The sequence below is a fragment of the Zonotrichia albicollis genome, chromosome 4 (assembly GCF_047830755.1).
Source record: "Zonotrichia albicollis isolate bZonAlb1 chromosome 4, bZonAlb1.hap1, whole genome shotgun sequence".
Lineage (NCBI taxonomy): Eukaryota > Metazoa > Chordata > Aves > Passeriformes > Passerellidae > Zonotrichia > Zonotrichia albicollis.
Window position 1 is genome coordinate 18,464,281 of NC_133822.1, and position 21,496 is coordinate 18,485,776.

A 21,496-nucleotide genomic window follows, 5' to 3' on the forward strand; every position below is an offset into this window, starting at 1 on the left:
TGATACAATTAGAGTAATAATAATTTGGACAAACTGAATGAGGACAATATGAGACAATAGAGACAAAGAGGTGCAGACATCCGGGTACCTTTTTCTGGGCAGCACAAGCCTGAAAAAGGACACCCCTGAACAAAGGATTAACCCTTAAAAACAACAGCCTGTTGCATGTTCATACACCTCATACATGATGCATAAATTCCATTCAAATACAGGATTCTGTCTGGTCAGTGTCAGCTTCTTCCTCTGAATCCTAACAGTGCCTTTGAGGCGGGAAGAAGTTTGTTTCTTCTGATAAGAGGGCAATAAATTCTTTTTCTCTGAAATATTCGGGTGTCCTGTGGCTGCTACCTCACCGTGAGTCCTTTCTTTAAAAAAAGTATCCTACACAGCATAGTTTCTATTTTAACATTTTTATAACCTAAAACTATGTTTAACACACTACTTAAGAGAATTAATACAGCATTACTTTCTAACACAACACATATAATATTAATTTTCATATTTACGAAAAGCCAGTCATAAAATACGCATTTTTCACATCTCTATAGTTTCATTTTTCACATCTCTTGTTTCCTACCTGTCTGATTTGCAATACAGATAAATAAGTACTTTGCTTTTAACAGGCTGCACAACAGAGGTGCCCAAATCCCTCGTCCTCCAGTTTTGGTTTTGGTTTTTTTTAAACAAACATTCCTGTCCAGATGACAAGAGAATTAACAAGGAAAGAAACCTTGAGGAACTAAATCTAGTACAAACACAAATATAATGTGTCACTGGGAAAATGATATACTGTTAAAAATGAAACCTGTCTGAGGAAGTGTACAGAAGATGAGTGTGCAGTCATTAAAAGCAGAGTGAGAAAAATGGAAAGGTGTACTTGTGTATGTGAGTACATGCTAGCACATGAACAATGTCAAAACTTGCATTTTTTATTACTATTTCTTTTAATTTGCCAGAGAACAAACAATCCTAGGAGTAGTCAAGTTGACACTATGACCTGGAATATCAGATTGCATGAGCTGATAGTGGAAACTTCCACCCAGAAGTGTAACACTGGCAAATGGAGAAATCTAGTGAGTCTCCTCAGGAGAAACTCTGTAGTTTGTTCTTTTAGCATTTGATGTGAAAGTTTTTAGCAATTTGCCCAAGAATTCATAGTCTTTGTTCATTTTTCCAGTCAAAACTGTTGTACTTGGGGTAGTTATTAAAGAAAGATCTTTCTTGCCTGTGTTCTGGTAGCCTCCTCAACACTCTGTTCTTTCCACTTTCTCCTCTCTCTCCAAAGTACTGGGCAGTCCCAGATTTAAAACTGGAATTTTTAAAAATGAAAATAGTGGAGAAAGCATGCTAGATCACCTGACAAGTTTTAAAGATTTGCAAGCTTTTTCATCTCAAAATATGCATTGTTTTTTCCAATTGGAAAACATGTATAATGTTTAATTCTTAGGCTTATTTCTGTTAAATAGTCCATTATACAAAAGATTTTAAAAGTTTATTTCTTTGACTTTGGCTTCAAGTAATAGTATCACCTTTTTGTTTTTGTAATAGTGTTAGACAAACATTTTATCTAATGACTTCCACTAATTCAAAGAAAAGTATTTTTCTTTTAAGCTTGGCCAACAAGAGATCCCAAACCAATGAGTGAAATGTTCTGCAGATGATTCTCCCTGAGCCATATCAAAGGAAATATGACAGAATATAATCTAAATTTCACAGCAGTTGCTCACTGCTAAGAGAAAAAGACTTACTGGGATTAATCCTTCACAGTCTGTTCATGCTTTTGATTAAGATACAAATTAGAATTTAATGCAGAGATTTCCTGGAGGAATTTAGAAGCTCCCTGAAGCAGTTCCTTGAGGTGTGTGCATTTTAGCAGTGTTTGGTTCTCTACAGCTCTGCCCTCAGCCTCTACAGCCTGAGACCAGGCAGGTTTTTCACTGAGCTCACACCTTGCACAGTATCTGTCCACACTGACTGTAATTCATGTTGTTCTCTGTACCTGAAAAACTGAGCTGTAACTTCTTAACCAAACCTGTTCCCTGTTGGAATTCCTGCACAACACCAAGCTACCAGCAGGCTCTAGTAAGGAAATGTGGGAAGTGTCCCAACACATGCAGCTTTGTCACTGCACACATAACAACATTCAACAGCTTAAAAGAAAAGTTTCTGTGGAAATCACGCTCCACATGGCAATACCCAGTGCTCATCTCTCTCATATCCCTGTTTTAGGGATGGTGGTTTGGAATCACACACAGGTGATTCCAAAGGGGCTCCTCTGCCCCTGCTCCAGGGCAGTTACTCAAACTGGTTCTGCGTAACTCCTTACAGTGGTGCACTAGCTGTGCCAGGGAGCCCTCAAAAAGAAAATCATCATTTTCTGTACAACACAACAAAGCAGTTGGTTAAAGTAAATAAAGTGAGAAGTAAACCAAAACACCTGGCGGGTAGGAAAGTGTTCACAATCCAAGCAGAGATAAAATGGTATCAGTAAAGGAGGAAAGGGAAGGGGGTCTCCAAAAACACTACCAAATGCCAAATGAAGTGACACTTCAAAATGCTTTCCCACACAGTTTTTGGTTGACTTCAAGAGCAACAAAGAGGCTTTCTCCATTCCTGGGCATTTCACTTTCAGGCAGCTCTTTGTGAGCGCTACCAAACTGCAGGAGACAGAGCCAGCCCAGCATTTGTCCCAAGTGTGGCTCTAAATACCAAATCCCCTCAGTTCTCTCTTCATCCCTGACCATTCTGCTGTCCCTGTGGCTCCCAAGATGCTGTTATTTGTGTGTGTTTGTACACAACAGCTGTGGGTCAGCAATGATGCTCCCACCAAAACACCCCCAAACCTGTGCAGCAGGATGGAGAGGAGAGCTGGAGGATATGGGCTGAGATAAGAACAATTTACTGGAAGCAGTGATGAGATTAGAAAATGAACAGTAACAGCACCATAGTAATGGCAGAGGGGTGAGAAAAAAGGCAAATGATTCACAGCATGTGGGAGCCTCAGAGTACCTGACCCTGCCTCAGAAGGGAGCCTTCCCCTGCTCCCAGCAGTGACAGGAGGTGGCACAGAACAACCTCCAGGTCCTGGCCAGAAGCAGGACAAGACACATACTTTGAATAGGCAGTTTACATTCCATGTGTTTGCCTGCTTGGATCAAAGATCATTCTGCAGTGAGCAATTAATATTAGCTGTGTGATATCTATTCAATACCATTAATCTGTTTCTGGAGGAAACCTATGCTTAAAACAAATGTGGCCAGTGAACTACGAGATAAAATGTCTGCTTCTACCCTTGGTCATAGAACCTTTTATCATCCATCTTAAAAACAAGGCAACAGGCACAAGAGTTAGTAGGAAAGGAAGATTTGTCCCTACCTGTAAGCTTCATCCAAGGACATATCCATTCTTTTCATGATGTATGCAATGGCAATTGTGGCAGAGCGAGATATCCCAGCTAAACAGTGCACCAACACATGGCCATTGGATGCTTTTGCTTTTTCTACATGGCAAAAGAAATTGGAAACTGTCAAACTCAGCAGAATCATACCAGGATAAAAAGTTTTTAAAGAAAGCAGTGTTATTGAAAATTATTCAAAGCTTCCAATTGAACTGCTAATTGCAAATCTCATGGAAGCTTGAAACAAAACTCACTTATTTCCTCTAGCACTGTGTAGTAGCATTGAGTATAGAAAAAGCATGACTACACACAGGAAATATCCTGCAGTCACAGCATAGCTCATTTTAATGTGCACATAAACAGCCCTATTTAGATGTCTGGGAAAGGTGATTGTTTCTAATTTTATATACAAGTAAAAAGCAAGCATTCATGATGGAACAATCTGGCCAGTTCAGACATGGCTAGTGCACTTCCCAAAGGTAAAGGCAGAAGTTATATGTCCAAATTTCTGACCCACTCTCTGCAGACATACATCAGGCATTTGAGAGGCTGCCTGACAGCAGCTCTGAAGTGTCTTTGTTCTGTAAAGCAGGCACATGCAGTGGCACAATCTCCCCACTTTTTGCTCCTGTGCTTATGGGGTGATGCTGATCATGTCCACAGATCCTGAGGGCATTTTTGCACTCCCCAGAAAGAGCTCTGGGCTTCTCCAGCCAAAACAGCACAGCAGACACACAGAGAAACCCAAACACTGTTTGAAAGAGAGAATTAAAATTTTCTACTCACCTATAAAATCCACTGATTTATCCAACCAAGGCAAAATTTTCTCACAAAAGCTGTCATTCACAGGCACTCTGAGGAAATGGGATTCTGGAATAAAATCAGGCTTTGGACAAGTATTGCTGGCATTCAGGACGTAGCCAATGTCGTTCTGCTGCATCAGCTCCTAGGAAAGAGAGGAAGATTAAGCCTAGAAAAGTCAAATGGTACCTTTGGCACATTACAAAGCTAATGACCAAACTGAAATTTGTGTTGGAATTGCTCTAGCTGTGTAAGGGACATTCTTCTAGGAAAAAGAACTCCTCAGCTTTGAATTCTTTTAACAACTTCTAATGAGACATCCAGTGTGTCCAAGTAACACATGGCCTGCAAATCCCATAAAAATGGAGTTAACAAAGAACAGAAGTAATGGTAGAATACCTTCTGCTACTCTGAAGCATCACTTCCAAGAGAATGAACTTTTTGCTACTTTGGTTTAAATTCTCAGCACGCAAACTGACAACAAACACTTCCCACATGCAGTTTGCTGACCTGAATATGTGTTTTCCAGATCACATATCTGGGACTGAAATTGCCCCATCACAGATTTTGGTGGGAAATAGGAAATGAAATGGATGCCTCCTGCAGTCACCTCTGAAGTCCAGGAGTTTCTTGTTTCTAAGGGAATGTGCAAAACTCTCTCAAAACCTCTCAAAAAAAAGGAAAGAGATTAAGATCTTTAATTAAACCATTTCCACACAGCACTGAGTGGCATTTTATAGGAGTCCTGCTCTGTGATGTACAATTTCAGTTTTCAGTCTTTAGGACTCTTGCCTCTCAGAGAAATGTCACAAGAACAAGCAAAGACTCTCAGTGTACATTTAGAAGTCAACTGGGCTTTTAAGTAAGTCAGTTTTCATGACTGAAATAAAAGAGAGGTGCCTCTTTTCTGCATCTCTCCATATGGATGGTATTCAGAGTTGTGCAAAGTAGTTTGGGATGCAGTGGCCACCTTAGTACAAAAAGAAGTAGTACTGGAAGAAAATATGGAAGAAGTACTGGAAAAGTAGAGATGGCTCCACCACAAGCCATCCAGTCTCCTCCAAGGAAGCATCTTGACACAGAAAAGCAATTTAGCATGTTGGACTAATGCTTATCAAACGGCCCTAGTTCAGAGAGGATCTGGCAGTAAGTGACATGCAATACCAGGCTTGGACACTACTTACACTGAACATAAACACTGGGGAGCTTTTGGCCAGATTTCTATGGAAACTCATCTCAAAATAAACATTAAGAAAAAGAAAACAACTCAAAATCTGGTTTTAATCCTTTTTCTTTCATAGCAGATATATAATAAAGTTTGTCAATCCATAGGAGCAGCAGCATGAACGAATTCTTACACTGCTGATTTCAACTGGAATAAAAGCCACAAAGACAAATGATTGATTTTTCCCCATATTCTTTCTGCAAGAATAGACATCTTTTAGTGAGGAGAAACAGAGAGATGCTTATTGAGCAGAAGAGCCAGAACTCTGTCCTGTTCAGTCAGAACAGTCTAACATGTGATGTTGAGTTCTGATAGCCCACACTCATGGCACAGTGTGGACAAATGGACTGCCATGGTCAGGTTTGTTACATAGCTAAGGGGGGGTGATGAATTGGGAAGAATAGAAAACCTTATTATTTCTTTTAAAGCATAACCATTGATGGGCTGCACAGTCCAGCCATCACAGTTATGCCAGGTTTTTGATGTAGGATTGATTATTCATATGGACCAAGAAGGCTGCAGATGCCAAAGTCCAAAATCTGCAAGCCAACCCCAAAATATTAGTGCTTGTCTTTCAGGCTGAGGCTAAAGAAAGAAGTTATGCTTCCTTCTGTTCTGAAGAATCAATCATTCCCACTGTGACATGTTCCAGTGTAATAACCATAACAGTGCCTTCATTGTAAGGCGCCCAAAAGGAAAAAGTGAATTACGATGGGAGGAAGATCCAGAAATCCTAATACTAAAAACTCTGTGAAAAGAAGGTAAATGCTCTTTTGTAAGCTTATTTACATTTTATGACTTGTTTAATCTGAAAATTAATAGCACCTTAAAATGTTATTTTGTTCCAGGAAATAAAATCCAGGTCTGGAAGAAAAGAATAGTTATGCAAGTGGGAAGGCAGAAAGTTATACATTTTAAATGCTGGCACAAGCCATGAGGTGTAAGTAGGAAGCTCCTTCGGGGCCATAACCACACCACAGATTGCTTTCTGTCACACTAGCTTTCAGAAAGGACACTGTTACTCCTATGTAGGTTAGAATGCAATTTTCTTCTCTTTCACAAAGAGCAAGGAAGATTTTCTGTAAAAGTAAATACTGTCTTGCAATGCCACCAGTCTATCACAGGAAAATAACCACAATGTAGCACACTGAGACCCAAAACGAGCAAACTTTCCTTAGAACTCTTAGGGGGTTTAAATGCTGTTTTTTCCCTAGCACTTGAAGGAAATACTAAAACCAGACAATTTTCCTTTGTCCTGCTGTAACCATGAATATAATTGTGTCAACCTCCAAGACCTGCCAAAACAAGCAGGTCAGAGCTGTGACAGGAATGCACTTGACCTGCTGTCATGGCAGATGTGACAGTTGGGTTGACAGGTTCCTGAGGAATGTACCATTCCATCTGCCCTAGCATGAAGGAGAAAGACACCCAAGTTTTATATTACATGACCCATTAATTACATGGTGTGTGGATCACTGCTTCTCCCACAGCTTTCCAGGGCTGGTGCATTACCTGCCTCCACTGCTGCTGTTGCACAGCTGTAACAATGACCCGTGATGGAAGATCCCTGGAGATCAGATACTCCTTCCAGTGACCCATGTGGCACCCAGGGTGCTCACCTTGTTGAGGACATCTCACTGAGGACATCCAGTGACCCACATGGGTGTCACCCTGTTTCTTTTAAGGTTTTCTAAGCCTTCTGATGTTTACATTCTTGTAACAAACTCTCTCATGCACTTTATATAAATAACTTATTGTTTTGCATTCTTTTATGGAGGAGGAGAAATTTGATGGACTGTTGGTATGTCCAGTGTCATTGGAGAGGTGACCCTCCAATCCACTGTCACTTTTGGAAATCTATAAATGTTGGGAGTCAGAAAATAAAAGTACTTTTTTTTACCTTGGGAGAGCTGCGTGTCCGTGTCGTGTTATTTCATGTCCTATAGTGACAACATGGCACCCAGAATGCTCACCTTGTTGAGGACATGCAGTTGACCCCATGGCACCCAGAATGCTCACCTTGTTGAGGACATCTCACTGAGGACATGCAGTGACCCACGTGGCACCCAGAATGCTCACCTTGTTGAGGACATCTCGCTGACACCCAAGGTAGAGATGAGGCAGGATTCTGGTTGGGCCAGTGTTGGAAACAGGTAGGCAGGGTTGAGAAATGCAAGTAGGGATGAGTGTGGATTTTCCTTCACAGAGACCAGGGAAAGAGCTGGAGAACTCAGCAAATCCACCTGTGAGAGGAAGAGCAGGTATTTAATTTACAAACATGCTGGTGCCCGTGCCAGTTCTGGGAGAGCATGGGAGATGGGGAGGGACTGAGGGGAGCAGGAAAGCCTTGGCAGAGAAGCTGCACATGTGCCTTTCCTTAGGTCAGCTTTGTGGTTCTGCAGACAAAAAGGGAAACACAATAATCCTTGGTTTTTCAGTCCCTAGAATATGAGAAGAAATACACATCTTTCTGTGGAACCATACTTCAGCAGCCGAGGCCTGGCTACATATTCCCACTCTGTCTGGAATAGTTATTTCTCTCCCTCCACTTCTCAGAAGTTTTTGATGCTTCTTCCCATTCTTAATATGTGGAAATGATTCTTCAGAAAAACAGGCACAACACCCACCACACCACAATCTGGCACACCTTTTAGTCTCCACCCTACCAAGGTGCTTTCTAGACACTTCCTTCTCCCATATCAGCTTTATACTGAGAGCTCATTAAAAAAAATGATACTTACTCCATTTGGTAAAAGCATTAATTTGCATTTGGTAATGCTTACTTTTAAAATCCTACATTACTAATTAAAATCCTACAGTACTAATTAAAATACTGCAACCATTTTGTGTGCTGCTCCACAATTAATGTATTTCATCCAGGACACTGGAAGAAGTTTCCTCTTTCAAAACCACACCAAGCCAAGGCTTCTCCATCTCGAGTGGGGGAGGTGAAGCAGAGGGAAGACTTGCAAAGCACAGTGAAAATCCCCAGCTCTTTCCTCCCAGATGAGCAGAGTTTTAACTGAAGGAAGAGTAATTATAACCTATTCAGAATGGAGCACCTTTTTATCATCAAGGAATTGAAGCACTGACATGCTCGATCTGCCAAATGCTATGTTCACTATGATTACAGTTTGAAGATGTGAATTAAAATTGCTCAGGAATAAGCTAATGTACTGTTTTGCCAGGGCTTGCATTACCATTGCCTGAATTATTCATATTCTTTAGCTTTTAAAATCTGTATCATTAGTAAATGTTGAAATACCAAGGCAATAGTGTGTAACAACCCATTTTATCTAATAAAAAAGCCAGCAAGCAGATTCTAGAGCAAGGATTTTATGAATTAATTCCTGCTCAGTCTCCTGAATAAATAAATAAATGAATGAACAAATAAAATAAAAAACTGACGATTTTGTGAGACAAGCTAAGGCACTGCTCATCAGGAGCACAGATCCTGCTTGTTCCATCAAATGAGAAGAAGAGTTTGCAAAACAATTCTCTCACATACTTGCTAAATTTTCTTCTGTATAGCCCAGTGTTTTCCTTTCTGTTACAGGAAGCATTCCTTGAATTGAGAGGCAGTGTATACCTCTGAGATTGAATGTAAGCAGTTATTTGAGAGGATAGTGAAGAAGAGGAAATCAAGTATTTGCCTTGGTTTCATTTGCTTATCCTTTATTTTCTGGGAGCATTGTTGGCTGCTTTTTGGATCCTCGCACTGACGTGGCTGGAAATAGAGAACTTACAAAGAAGCTGCAGAAGCAAGGATTTTACATCTGTGCTATCTTTGCAAAAGACTACATGGGAAAAGTTCAGCAAAAAAGGTCTTTCCAACTACCTAGGGATTGGTCTCATTTCTGTGTGAATCCTGTGGCAAGAAATTAAGCAGGAAGCTAATGTGCAAAACACCTGAGATTTTGGGGAGATGGAACCCATGCTCTGTCATCCTAAGAAAAGGAGCACTCTATTTTATTTTATTTTTATTCCAGGACTCTTTTAAGGCCAGTTTAAATGATTAAAGATTAGATGCTTCAATACTTCCTCTATGGCATTCATCCTTTCAAAGTCATGTTTTGTCTTTTCCACTCATGCTTTCCTAGTAACATGTTGCTTCAGGATCTTTACAACATGAATTACACTCACAAAACTCTCAAATCTTCAAAGTCTGACATTACACTGCCTGCCTTTACATGTGCACCAAGTGAACCCTCCTTTCCTCTGAGCATATTTTAAGCTGGTGTAAGATTTGAGAAAGCACCAACCCAGTGATTTTTTTTGTTTCAAATATTAAGCTGTCTTCCCTGCCATCCTCTAGGACCAAGTTTCCAAAAGGTTAATAGCTTTTGAATGAATCTGGCTTTGCTTTCTGGCACTTCCCAATATGAAAATCCCTTCTAGGTCAATGTGTATGGAAAAATTGCTTTAAAAGTCCACAAGCAAGCAAATCCCAAACCAGGAAAACACACTCAGATATGCATCCTGCTTAAGTACCAATTTCTTGAAGTGCCACAAACTGTCAGGGGTCTGGAACAACAGCATCTACATGCACAATCTCTAAGCTGTCATGGCATTATGAGACTCATTTCTGTTCAAAAGAACTGTACTCATCACTCTTTGCTTGCGCTAACTTATAAAATATACTTCTTTTTAAAATACACAGGGAAATGTATTCAAAAACCCCTCAGAACCTAAAGATATATAGAGAAAAAGGATTTATTTCAAATGTCTCTGTTTTCTAACACAGATGGTGGCTCACCAGATGAACTCTATGATCAGTCGACATGAGGAGCCTCTTATGAGGAAAGTGTTTTAAGCACTCAGACCACCTGTACACTTCTGCTGTAAGTGAAGCCTTTTTCAAAAAATAAACCTTAAACACTTGGAAAATTAATTTAGTCTACAGGTAGGAATGCAGAACAGAAAATTGAGCCTTAAAAGAAAAATGGGACAGGTTTTGTTTCACATTCCATAATTTGGGGATGACCTTTGCAAGAAGGCAATTTTTTTCCTTTAAATCTCGTTACCCACCTCAGTTGGAACAGAGACATTGGCAGCACTGTGCAGTTTGTTTTAATTAGAGAAAATGCACTTTTCTTCTGGAGCTAGGTTTTAATAACACCCTTTCTCCCAGCACTGCTCCAGCCTCACGTGAATAATAAATCAATTGCAAGAGTATGTTGAAACTGGGGGGGGGAGGAAAGCAAAAAATCCACACATCATTAACAGAGCTGCTGGGTTAATAGAGTTTCACTGAATTCTTTGATAAATGTCACTGGGCCTTGGAAATACATGACTGACAAATCACTCCAAAGTATTCTCTCCTCAATAGCTCTAAACCACACAGGTTTTCTGTATTCTTAGTGGTAAGCTGAGCTGAAACAGCTCTCTTGACATTCAGCAGGATGTCTCTACAAAACCATGTCAAGGTGCCAAAAGCTCTCTGCTTTTGCAGCCCTTGTGTGTGGCAGACAACCCAACACCTCCCAGTCCTTACAGCAAAGTGTTTCTTGCTTACAAGCCTCCACATCCATTAGCAGAAATCTGGCAAGAGCCAGTAAACCACTTGATTGCCCTGTTGCTATGGTTCTGCAAAGTGGTGACTACAGACTTCCCTTTGATCCAGGCTTTCCTAACTACAGCTGGGATCATAAAGGTATGATCTCTAAAGGAATCTGGGTATCAGAAGTGTCAGCTCCCTTCTCAGCCAACTCAGGAAACAAAACAGGGCCAAACCCTGAATGGATGAAAAAAGTTTCAGCAAAATTCTGTGGTAAAAGTTATTCCTCCTTATAGATTCACTGCCTAAGTCCTTATATAAAGAGAATTCCCAATTAACTTTGCTAGAAACAGGAAAATGCAGGGAAAGAATATGGGATCAGGAGGCAACAAATGCTAGAGAAATATTGTTGATTTGGGAAGAGCTTCCTTTCACTGAGAGAATGGAATCCATCCAGATCCTTATGATTAATTAGTTTAACTACCACTAAACACAAATCACAAATTAATTCAGAGGAATGGCTCCTGGGAAGCACAAGCAGTTGCAGCAGCTCATTTCTCTGTGTCCTGTGGAAACAGAGCAGGAGCATTCCAGTGCTGCCAGCTGCCCTGCTGCAATCACAGACAGAGCTCTGCAAACCACTCTGCAGGATCATCTAAGCCCCAAAGGTCTGGACTGAACATGTAGTTGTTCAATCAAAAGTTGTGAAGTGCAGATCATATTTCATTGTTTTTATCCAATATTTAATAAAACCTTTCCAGTTAAATCACACCCTGACAGGACAGGTAGATGGTTCTTATGTTCATTCCACGTTACACTGGTTTCTCTTCTTCCTCCTGGTCTTGATATTTCCTTCACTGGGATGTCAAACCATTCAGAGATGTGACCATAATTAGACAAATTCACAGAGAACATACTAAGTACTGATTTGGCCCAGGGAAAAGCAAAAAGGTTAAATAGAAGCATCAGTTACTACAAAATCACTTTTCAAAATGCAAGCATTGTTCCTCATTCACATCACAGACCACAGATGCTCCCTCATCCATCCATTCTATCTCTCAAATGTATTTCTAACACATAGGAAAAAAATCATCAGGAGGCAATCCTAATATCTCTTTATAGTTGCTCATAACATTACTGTTCAAACAGCCAATTCTTGAAACAGCCAAGTTCCTTTTCATCATGAAGTGTCTGCAGAGATATTGACACCAGAATTTTTCTCCTTAATATCCAGAGATGCTCTTGCTAATCAGGCATGTGCATACTGACAAAGCAGACAAAGGAACAGAGATCTGTGCTTCAGAGATAAAGTGAGAGACACAGAAAACATGGCAACCCCTAAGAGCTTGGCTTCTCTAAAACTCTAGGCTAAGAAAAGCCTAAGAAGTGTTTAATACAACATCCCTGCAGCTCCATGTGCCTCACCCAGGAGGCACAGAAAGATCCTGTCTGGTGCTCCTGAGGGAGATGTAAGAGACAATGGATGTGTCCTTTTTTCACATGGAGTTTGCTGGAGAAAACCACAGACAAGGCACACTGGTAACAGAGTAAACTGGCATTTTTCTGAAGTGCCATTTAAATCAGATGCTGTTCCTTTCCCCTCTGTTTTGGATTCTGACTGTTCTGAGGAAGCCAAAGGGAGAAATTGGTTTTCTTCAATGAGTTCTTGAAAACAGACTAGAAGCTACTTCCTTCCTTTTCCCACAAGACCTAACTGTCTGCCAGTACATCAGTGTTAATTCAGCATCAAAACCCATTATTTTAAAGCAGGGAGTGGAAAAGGTCTGAGACCCAAGTGATGAGTCAGAAAACCAAAGACTACATGCATGGACTCAGACAGCATTGCAAGAAGGAGAATATGAAGCTTGTAGATTCAACAGACAATTCCACCTTCATTAAATCCCGAATTTTCTTCTTCATTAAGGGCGCTAATTAGTCACAATTTTATATAACCACATACTAATAAATATTATATTGTTGTTCATTTTTAAAAAGGAATATTGCCATACTTTTTTTTCCTTTTTAATTTAATTTTAGCTTTTAGAGGAAATAAAGAATAAAAAAAGCAGGAAAATTTGCAACTACCTCTAAAACATTATATTTAGGCCCTATGATTCTGAGTAAGCCTCACCAAACGCCAAAGGTATGCAGTGGAGTAACTCATATTTAGCTTTTGGGGCTTTCTTTTCCTCTTCTAAATAGCAATTAGAATTTGTTACTGTAAATACTGATTAGTGCCAGGGCTGTAAGGTAACTTTACCAAAAACTAGGCTAACAAAAAAATAAGCAGCACTACAGCAAACACAAAATATCAAAACCCCGAAGTTTTAAGTTTGCTTTGCCTCAGAGGCTCTCGGTGCTCTTTCCCAGTCACATTCCTGTTGAACATTAACGTGTTTATCTAAAAGCTGCAGTATAGATTTTTCCCCTTGCCTTAAGGAAGGAAAGCTGTAAACTTTCTGACTCACAAGTTTTATGAATCTGCAATGTTTCCATTCTGTTTAAACGAGGCACTACAATTGCCGCATTCCAGCCCCGCTCCGCAGGGACCCGTGCCATTTTCCATTACATAAGCTCAGGCTGGAGAGCCCTGTTGGGAGGGCTCCCATCCCATTCCTGTCCCCCCTCCTTCCACAGGATCCAAGGTTTCAGAGCTTGGGGAAGCCAGGGGTGTTTTTATTCCAGTGGTGCCCCGTTATTCCAGGTGTTTTACAAGCACAGTAGCAGGGGAAGTTCTTTGCCCTGGAGGGTTTCTGCCTTTGGTAAGTCAAGGTTAATAGGCAGGTTAAGCAAACAGGGAAGGGAAGATGTGTGAGAATGGGGTCGAGCTTCCCATCCCACCCAAGTGCCAAATGCCATGTGGCATGGCAAGTACAAAGAGCAGAGTGGAGCCCCTCACTCGCCTTTTCTGCCTTTAAGGGGAAAAAAACCCAAAAAAACCTTCACCATAATTTCAGTCAATTAAATTTCACAGGCATCCAGAGGTATCCAAAACAAAAGCAAACTTAACAAGTTATTCTTGGGCTTGAGAAATGTTATGTGAGCTCTACTTTAGTCAAACCTTGCTCTCTCTCAAAAGACAGGACACACATATGAAAGTAATAAACCCTACTCCCATTCTTCAAATGCTTAAAACAATTATGGCACTAAATGAACACTGAAAATTGCATTTTAAGTACAGAGGGTGGGAGGATAGTCAAAGGCCTGGCTGTAGCCAAGGGTACTTGCTTTTCTAAGCTCTCTTAAAAATTGATAGAAATTTTTCAAGGGGGTGATTCAGAGCTAAGCTCCTCTCTCACTCTCATCTCCTCCCAGCCAACACTGGCTGTACTCCATGGGCTATGGGACCACTTGGGAATTCTGCATTCCCTCTGCAAGATTTTACCTTTCTCAGTAGAGGCTTCCTTCTGATGGAATCAACCAGACAGAATATCAGGAAAGCTTTCATCATTGTGCAACAATCTCTTCTCCTCCAAACAGGATATTGGCAAGATATTTACCAGCTCATTCACACTAAACTTATAACTTCACACTAAACAGATAACCTGATTGTTGTAATTGATGACACCACCATTTAAGTGTGCTGGGGTACTCTACAAAGACTTCTATGTAGGAAACACTCAGAACATCAGTAAGCCATAACTGAAAGTTATAAAGCTCAAAATCCAAATGTTAAAAAGGTGTCAGGATGTTTGCCAGAACCTTTTGCCTTCTTTCAATCCACACTGAACCACATGGCACCCCCTTACTTGCCATATGGAACTGCAGAAACCGGGAATAAAGCCCTGTGTCACAGCCCTGGTCCCTTCGGCACATGGAAATGACCAGCTCTACCTACAAGAGAATATTCTTAAGATTTCCTGCTCCCCTGCCACAGGGAATGGTTCCTTGGAGATAAAGCAGGAAGAAAGCACTGGCCTTTTCTTATCTAGGCTTTTCTTCAGGCAAGTAAGACAACACAATGGTGAATATACCCTAGAGACACTTCAGTACTTTGACATTAAAGATTTCTTTAAATGTGAATATACCCTAGAGATACTTCAGTAATTTTACACTAATGATTTCTTTAATTGGGCTTCAAATTTCAAATATTTCTAAAATGAATGGCAGGATAAAGAATACTGAAGAAGAGTTCCTGACTTGCTTCCTTCTTCTCATATCTTCCATGCAAGTTTTCCATTTGGTATACACACCCTGTCAGGTGAGGGACAGGTTGGGGGAAACAAGGAATTGGGAAGTTTCAACAAAAACATACCTTTTGCCACACTCCCTGGGTAATCACTCGCTGCTTTGTTTCCAGGACCTTTGTCACTGAACTCATTCTGCCTAGGATGCCCTTCACTGTGCATGCATATAAACCCAACATTTGTCACTGAATAAAAAACCAATAACTTACTTATTTCTCCTTATTACTCCTTCTCCTAGGAAGAAACCACTACATCCCATTACTGCTGATATTTTTCATAGGCAGAAGGGTAGCAAGAGATTAGAAGGCAAGTCCCCACCAACCATTTTTTTGAGAGGGAGGCACACAGTGTTTCAGTATTAGGCTATCACAGTTTTTAATGACAGTTTGTACATATAGAAGGGTTTTGTTTAGGTTTTTTTTCTGTCATTCAGAATGCCTTCCATTTAGACAAAGTGTTCTGAACACACACACAAAATTTTTTTAAAAAATCAACACAAAATAAAAAGCTGGGCTTCACCTTCACTGGAAACATTTGAAAGGTAACTGTCTGAAGACATCTGTGCTTGAATGAGCAGAACTAAGCCAGATTAAAAGCAGGGGAGAACAAGTATTTAAGGCAAGTAGAATATGAATGCTTCCATTCACAAAGTGAAATAGAATTTAATCAAGACTCTTGATGTTTACTGCCTTAATTATGATCATTCAAGCAAAAATCACTAGTCTCTTCTAACTGTTTCTGCAGAGCAAGCAGGAAAATCATAACACCACTAACTAGGAAAAGGACTACATTGCAAGTAAATCCAATTCTCAAACTATGAGAAGGAATCAGGGACATCCCTGTGTTTAAATCTTACTTAAGTCAGAGTAGAAGATGCCATGATGGGAATAGAATTAAGTCCTTGGTGCCAACATATCGATATTCTGTGCTCTGTTAAAAATTAAGTACCACATGGAATATTTAATTCCTGAAAACATTCCTCACCAAATTATAAGTATTTTTATGAGGTTATATCAAGATCTTAAACTAATTGGTACGGGTTCCTTTGAGGTCTTTACAATAATTACTTCAATCAAAAACAACCTCCAGGGCAGAGCACACCTTCATGAACAACCTAAATAAAAAAAACACCTTACTGAGTGCTCAGTAATGGGGGGTTTCAACAAGAACAGAGGCAGGAATTTCAGATATTTGTTAAATACTCCTTATTCCATCCCAACAAAAAATATTTTCCTACCCCAAAATGTTTAAGGTCACTGTTTTAAATAAACCAGATTTAGTGGCATATGGAAATGGAAAACTCAAGTCCAAAGGTTCTTCTTTTTACACAGTACACTGACCCCTGCCCTCATTATGGGCTATAAACATTTATTAGATTTCGTCATCAGCTTGCTGAGACAACATATTTTATCTCGTTTCCTACAGCCACATATCAATAAACTCCAAGGAGCTTGCTGCAAGACTGAATTCACCCAATTCTCCTTCCTAAAAGGTTTCTTGAGTGTGCATTGAGTAGCTAGATTTTTAACAGATGTAAAAAAAAAGTAGATGAAATAAACACTGAATTGTAATAGATCAGTAGTAAATAATTTCCTTATATTTCCCTTTTTTTCTTGTCCTCCTCTTCCACTGGTTTTAAAGCCATCAGTTGTTTCTACATTCATAAATATCCCCATCCTAGCTATAAACAAAATTTAACAAATATATAAACAAATATACAAAAAAGAAACAAATTTCCTCTTATGTAAACAAATATAAGAGGAAATTCTCAAACCTGATGTTTGCCATTTGACACGCTAAAGTAGAAGTTCTGCTTTTTATGAGGAGGATTTTGACACATTGGATTCCCAAACTAACCCTTACCAGCTGTGTGTGGCTAAGTTCAGCCCAGCTCATGTGCACAACCATCCTGCTTGTGGCTTAGGAACATTTTCGTCTTGAACAGAAAACACCCACATACTGGAAATGAAAAGAAAACCATTTCTCCCATTATCATTATGATACATGCAACTGGTGATTGGCCAGATGATGCAGTGGGAAGCTGGGAACAGCTGGGAACAGATTCCCTCCTGGGCATTCCTAGGAGAGCCACAGGCCAGTCTGAGAGAGGAGACCCTGAGCACTTCATTCACAGGGTCCAGCAGATGAGCCACAAGATCAAAGACATGTCTCACACAATTGAGGAAGGGAAGTTCTTGACACTTTCCTGTGCTTGGCCCCTCCCCAACACCTCCCTGCCATGAGGTCTAATTCTCAGTTGTAAGAGAGGTGTTTCTGTCATGGAAGTTAAGTTGAGGATAGTCTGATTCCTGCCTGGAGCTGTAATCTGCTTCAGGTTATTAAAAAACCCCTCAGGACAGCTGAGCAGAGTTGGGAATTTGAACAATAAAAGGATTTCTGAGGAGATACTGTTTCCAGACTGGCTTCTTTTTCAAATACCAATTTGCAGTTTTAGAGAGTATTACCCACTTATTTCAGCACTTTTGCATTAAGCATTTACTGTGCCTACACACCACACAATTCTTGGTAGCTCATATGTAAGAACAGTTACCTAATCTAATACTGTAATCCACCACCCACAGGTGTAATTCTTACCTAGACAGCAAAGAAAACAAAATCACCGACCCTAGCCAAAGCAAAACCCACTTGGCTTACTGTAAGTAAAGCTCACAGGAGCACCAAACTCATGTCCAAGCGCAGAAATTATTCATTTTCTCTGCAATCACTTTCAAAACAAGTTAAGAAAAGTTCTCTCAGTACCACAACCTCTCTCACTGTCATGTGAAGTCACTACAAACTGCAGTGAAACCCTGTTGCTAAGAGGAAGCATCTCTCAGGAGTTATTTCCTTTCTCTCACCATTATTCAGTCCCTGTGTTTCAGCATTTCTCAGGCACAAGGTGTACACCTCATTAAATCACTGATCCACTCACTGCAATGGATTTCCTATTTAAATTTGTCATTACCTCCTTTCAGCCTTGGATCTACTTCACACTCCTCCTTGCTCTGTCTTGTGAAAACTGTCTGCTGTTCCATGACAGAAATAATGACACTAGCACATGCTGAGAGCAGCAAATCCTGTGTTATAAGGAATTGAATTTCTATAGGTGCTTTGACCTGGGATTTAAAATAAAAAACAAAAATAAAAAAAGGAGGGGGAAGGAAAAGACCTAAATAAAGTTCTACCACTTAGGGAGCTGAAGTTTAAAATGTCACACAAACTAATCTCAGTAACTCTGGGAGATCATTTCCTTTGTTCTTATTTTAGCAATTACCAATTCAGTAAGGAAGAGATTTTCTTCCTACCATGTACAATACTTAAAAAACCAGGGAAGCCCTTTTTTTTACTATTTTTTGACCCTGAAGTAGTTGACATATGCCTCTAAAAACCTCTGCATTGCTCCATTTCCATTTACACAGAGTAATGGTGTAATATATCCCCTGTAAGATGCAATTTCTAAGCACTGCATGTATTCTGAGTGTCACTATATGCAAAAAGAACTACAGAAAAGTCTCTGCTGTAACTGAAGTTTATACCTGCACTTGCAAAATTGTACAGGTCTGCTATACCAACAGCATTTTCTTTTTTCTCTTTATTCAAGTGTTTCAGAGGTTTCTTTTGGTACATGTCACCTGAAAGAGGTTTCTTTTTTGTTACATCTTACCTGAAAGCAGATGCACAGAGCTGAAGTTCTTCTCCAGTTTGCCCAGGAGCACAGTAAGAAAACAGTCAGATGAGAGAGAGGTCACATCTTTAGAACTTTGGTCATACACCACCACTTCCTGCTTGCAATCAATTTCAATCTGAAACACAAGGAACTCAGAGTAAAACAGGAAGGAGGAAGATGATTAAAAGCCCCACATTATCACCTCCATCAGGGTTCCCACATATTTGCTATAAGAGCAGTTCAGATATATAGATTTCTTATGCACTTGTTCACTAAACAGTTTTTATTTTATACTTCATAAGCCCCTCAGATTTAATTCCCTGGAGAGCTTGTAAATTGATTATTTGCTGCAAGCTGAAGCCCACTCCATAAATTTCTATCATTTGGTAATTTTATGTCACTTGTGAATTGCTCTACCTTCAGCTAGGCTGGTGAATTTGTTTAAAAGCTGAGCTTTTGAGAAGGTGGCCCTGCCTCACTTTCTGTTTCTGAGAGTTTTGTACATAAACAGTAAAGAGACCTTAAATTGCTTCTAAGCCACACACATTTTGGTTACCTGCACAACTTTATATATAAAATAAAAAGCTTCATTTTTAACACATAAGCAAGAACATAGTAAATTATTTCTGTACATAAAACAAATATCAATGGATAAAAAACCCAATATCCCCTCCACACACACAGAGATACACATTAATTTTAACAGCATAGCTATTTTCTTTTCACTGATAACACTATTTGGAGAAAACCACACCCCTCCTCCCAAATAAACAAACAACAAAACAAACACCAAAACTCATCCAACTACCCCCATGAAAAGACTTTTAAACAGCAAGTAGGAGCCAGGACTGACAAAGAGGCAGTTTCTTTGCAAACCAAATGACCACTTGCTAAGCAATCCCCACCACCACAGACCCCCAAGAATCCTTCAAAGTTTAGGTGAGAATGTTTCCTGCCTTAATTACATACATTTGAGAGACTGTGCTTTGCAAGACACACAAGAATCCTGAGAACATTCTTTCTGAGTAATTTCTAAATGCCTCCCCTTTGTCACTGATTCTACAAAGAATCTAAGGATAAACTCAATAGTAACCAATACCCTCTTTGATCAGGTAACATCTCAGCTAAACTCAGCCCTCTAATCTTGTTGGGTTTTGGTTGTTGGTTTGGTTAGTTTTTTGTTTAACTAAATATTTAGGGAAAAATTATTACAAGTTTCTTTCCAGCCACTCCTTTAAAGAAATACAAGGAACAAGAGGAAAATGACCCCTACCTTGTGTTTTGCTGAGTGCTGAATGAGCTCTGTGATCAAAACTTTGTCCTGCTGCAGCCTGCGCTTCATGAGCTTGGAGCAGTTGATGTTGATGGCATCCAGGATGTGGGAGGTGTTGTACTCCACAAAGGGGCGGCTGTCAATCAGCAGCAGCTTCTCTGTCCCACTCTCCAGCAAAGCCACCAACTTCTCGGGGACAATGAGCTGGGTCCTGATCATCTCATGGGCCATGACAACAGCGAGGCCTCTTTCCCCACCGCCCTCTCTAATTTGCTGCGATGATGTAATGGCTGTGTACTCAAAGGCTTAGCCACACCATTGTGCTAGAAGTGTATGAGGTCATGCTGGTAGTGACTGGCAAAAGAAAAGTTAAATCCATTTTCAGAGAGAGCTGTTGGACCGAGCGTCTCCTCCTGCTCCCGGCTGATGTACAAAGGGTTGGCTCCACAAAGCGCCCCTCACGTCTGATTCATCGGGACACGACTACGGAGTGGCCATTGCACAATTCACACAAAAGATGCTTTCTGGCTGCTGCTGCATTACATCATTCTTTACCTTTGCTCCCACCCATCAGCTTTACACCAGATTGAGAGCCTGTAAGAAGGGGAAGATGAAAAAAAACCAAAAAACACAAACCAGATGAGGCCATGAAACTTCGCAGAACAAAACATTCAGCTCTGAGGCTTAGCTGTACAGTGGGCCATACATGGAATAAACACATTCCTGAGGAGTTCTCCTCTCTGCTGCATGTGCCAAACACCTAGAGAGAGCATTGGCAACTGCAGCGTCTGAATCCATTCCAAAGATCTTGCCTGGACAATTATCTTGTATTTCAGGCAACATACCCTGCCTTAATTGCAGACTTTTGTTGCCACTAGCTCTGCCTCTTCACAAGACTTTGTTAGAACATAATTAAGAGATGCTGCCCTAAATCATGGTATTCCTTTCAATAGCAAAACTATTTAAATGCATTTCAGCACTGCACTGCTTAGTAAGAAGTAAAATTTGTTTTTAAAACACTTAAACATTTTAAAAATTAAACATTTCAAAGTTTAATGACTTGGAAAATATTTCACAAAACAGCACTGCAAGTTGGGAAACTGAAACTACACAAAGCAAAGGACCAAACTTAGATCCACCTCTCTGAAGGAAATGCTTGAATAGAAACCAGGACAAGATGCCACATGAGGACACAGGCATTTTATTTGAATTAATCACCAGAGATGGATGAGGTCTCACACTACTGGAAAGTAAAGCAGTGAGCACTCTTCTGTTCTTCCTAGAGCTGTGTGATACTTACGTGAGATGTGTAATCCCCAGCACTCTAACCTTAACTAAAGATTATGCTAAATAATCTGTGAAACAAACTACATTTCTCTAAAATGAGATCCTGACAGCAACTGAACAACATCAGATGTTGTTCAGGGATACCTTTATCCCCCTGCTTGT

General features: G+C 40.1%; 1 protein-coding gene across 5 annotated transcripts in view; it reads right to left on the reverse strand.

The window, feature by feature from the left end:
* Positions 1-21,496, reverse strand: part of DUSP16 (dual specificity phosphatase 16) — a 62,548-nt gene that overhangs the window by 7,828 nt on the left and 33,224 nt on the right. For 3 of the 5 annotated variants that reach the window (XM_074538995.1, XM_074538994.1, XM_074538996.1), the window contains 5 exons: positions 20,048-20,641; positions 18,772-18,910; positions 7,503-7,666; positions 4,184-4,343; positions 3,376-3,499 (listed from right to left, as the gene is read on the reverse strand). In XM_074538995.1, the coding sequence (XP_074395096.1) occupies positions 3,376-3,499; positions 4,184-4,343; positions 7,503-7,666; positions 18,772-18,910; positions 20,048-20,278 (818 nt within the window). In that variant the 5' untranslated portion in view covers positions 20,279-20,641. The remainder of the gene's footprint in view (positions 1-3,375; positions 3,500-4,183; positions 4,344-7,502; positions 7,667-18,771; positions 18,911-20,047; positions 20,642-21,496) is intronic. The other 2 variants (XM_074538998.1, XM_074538997.1) reach the window with 1 other exon arrangement.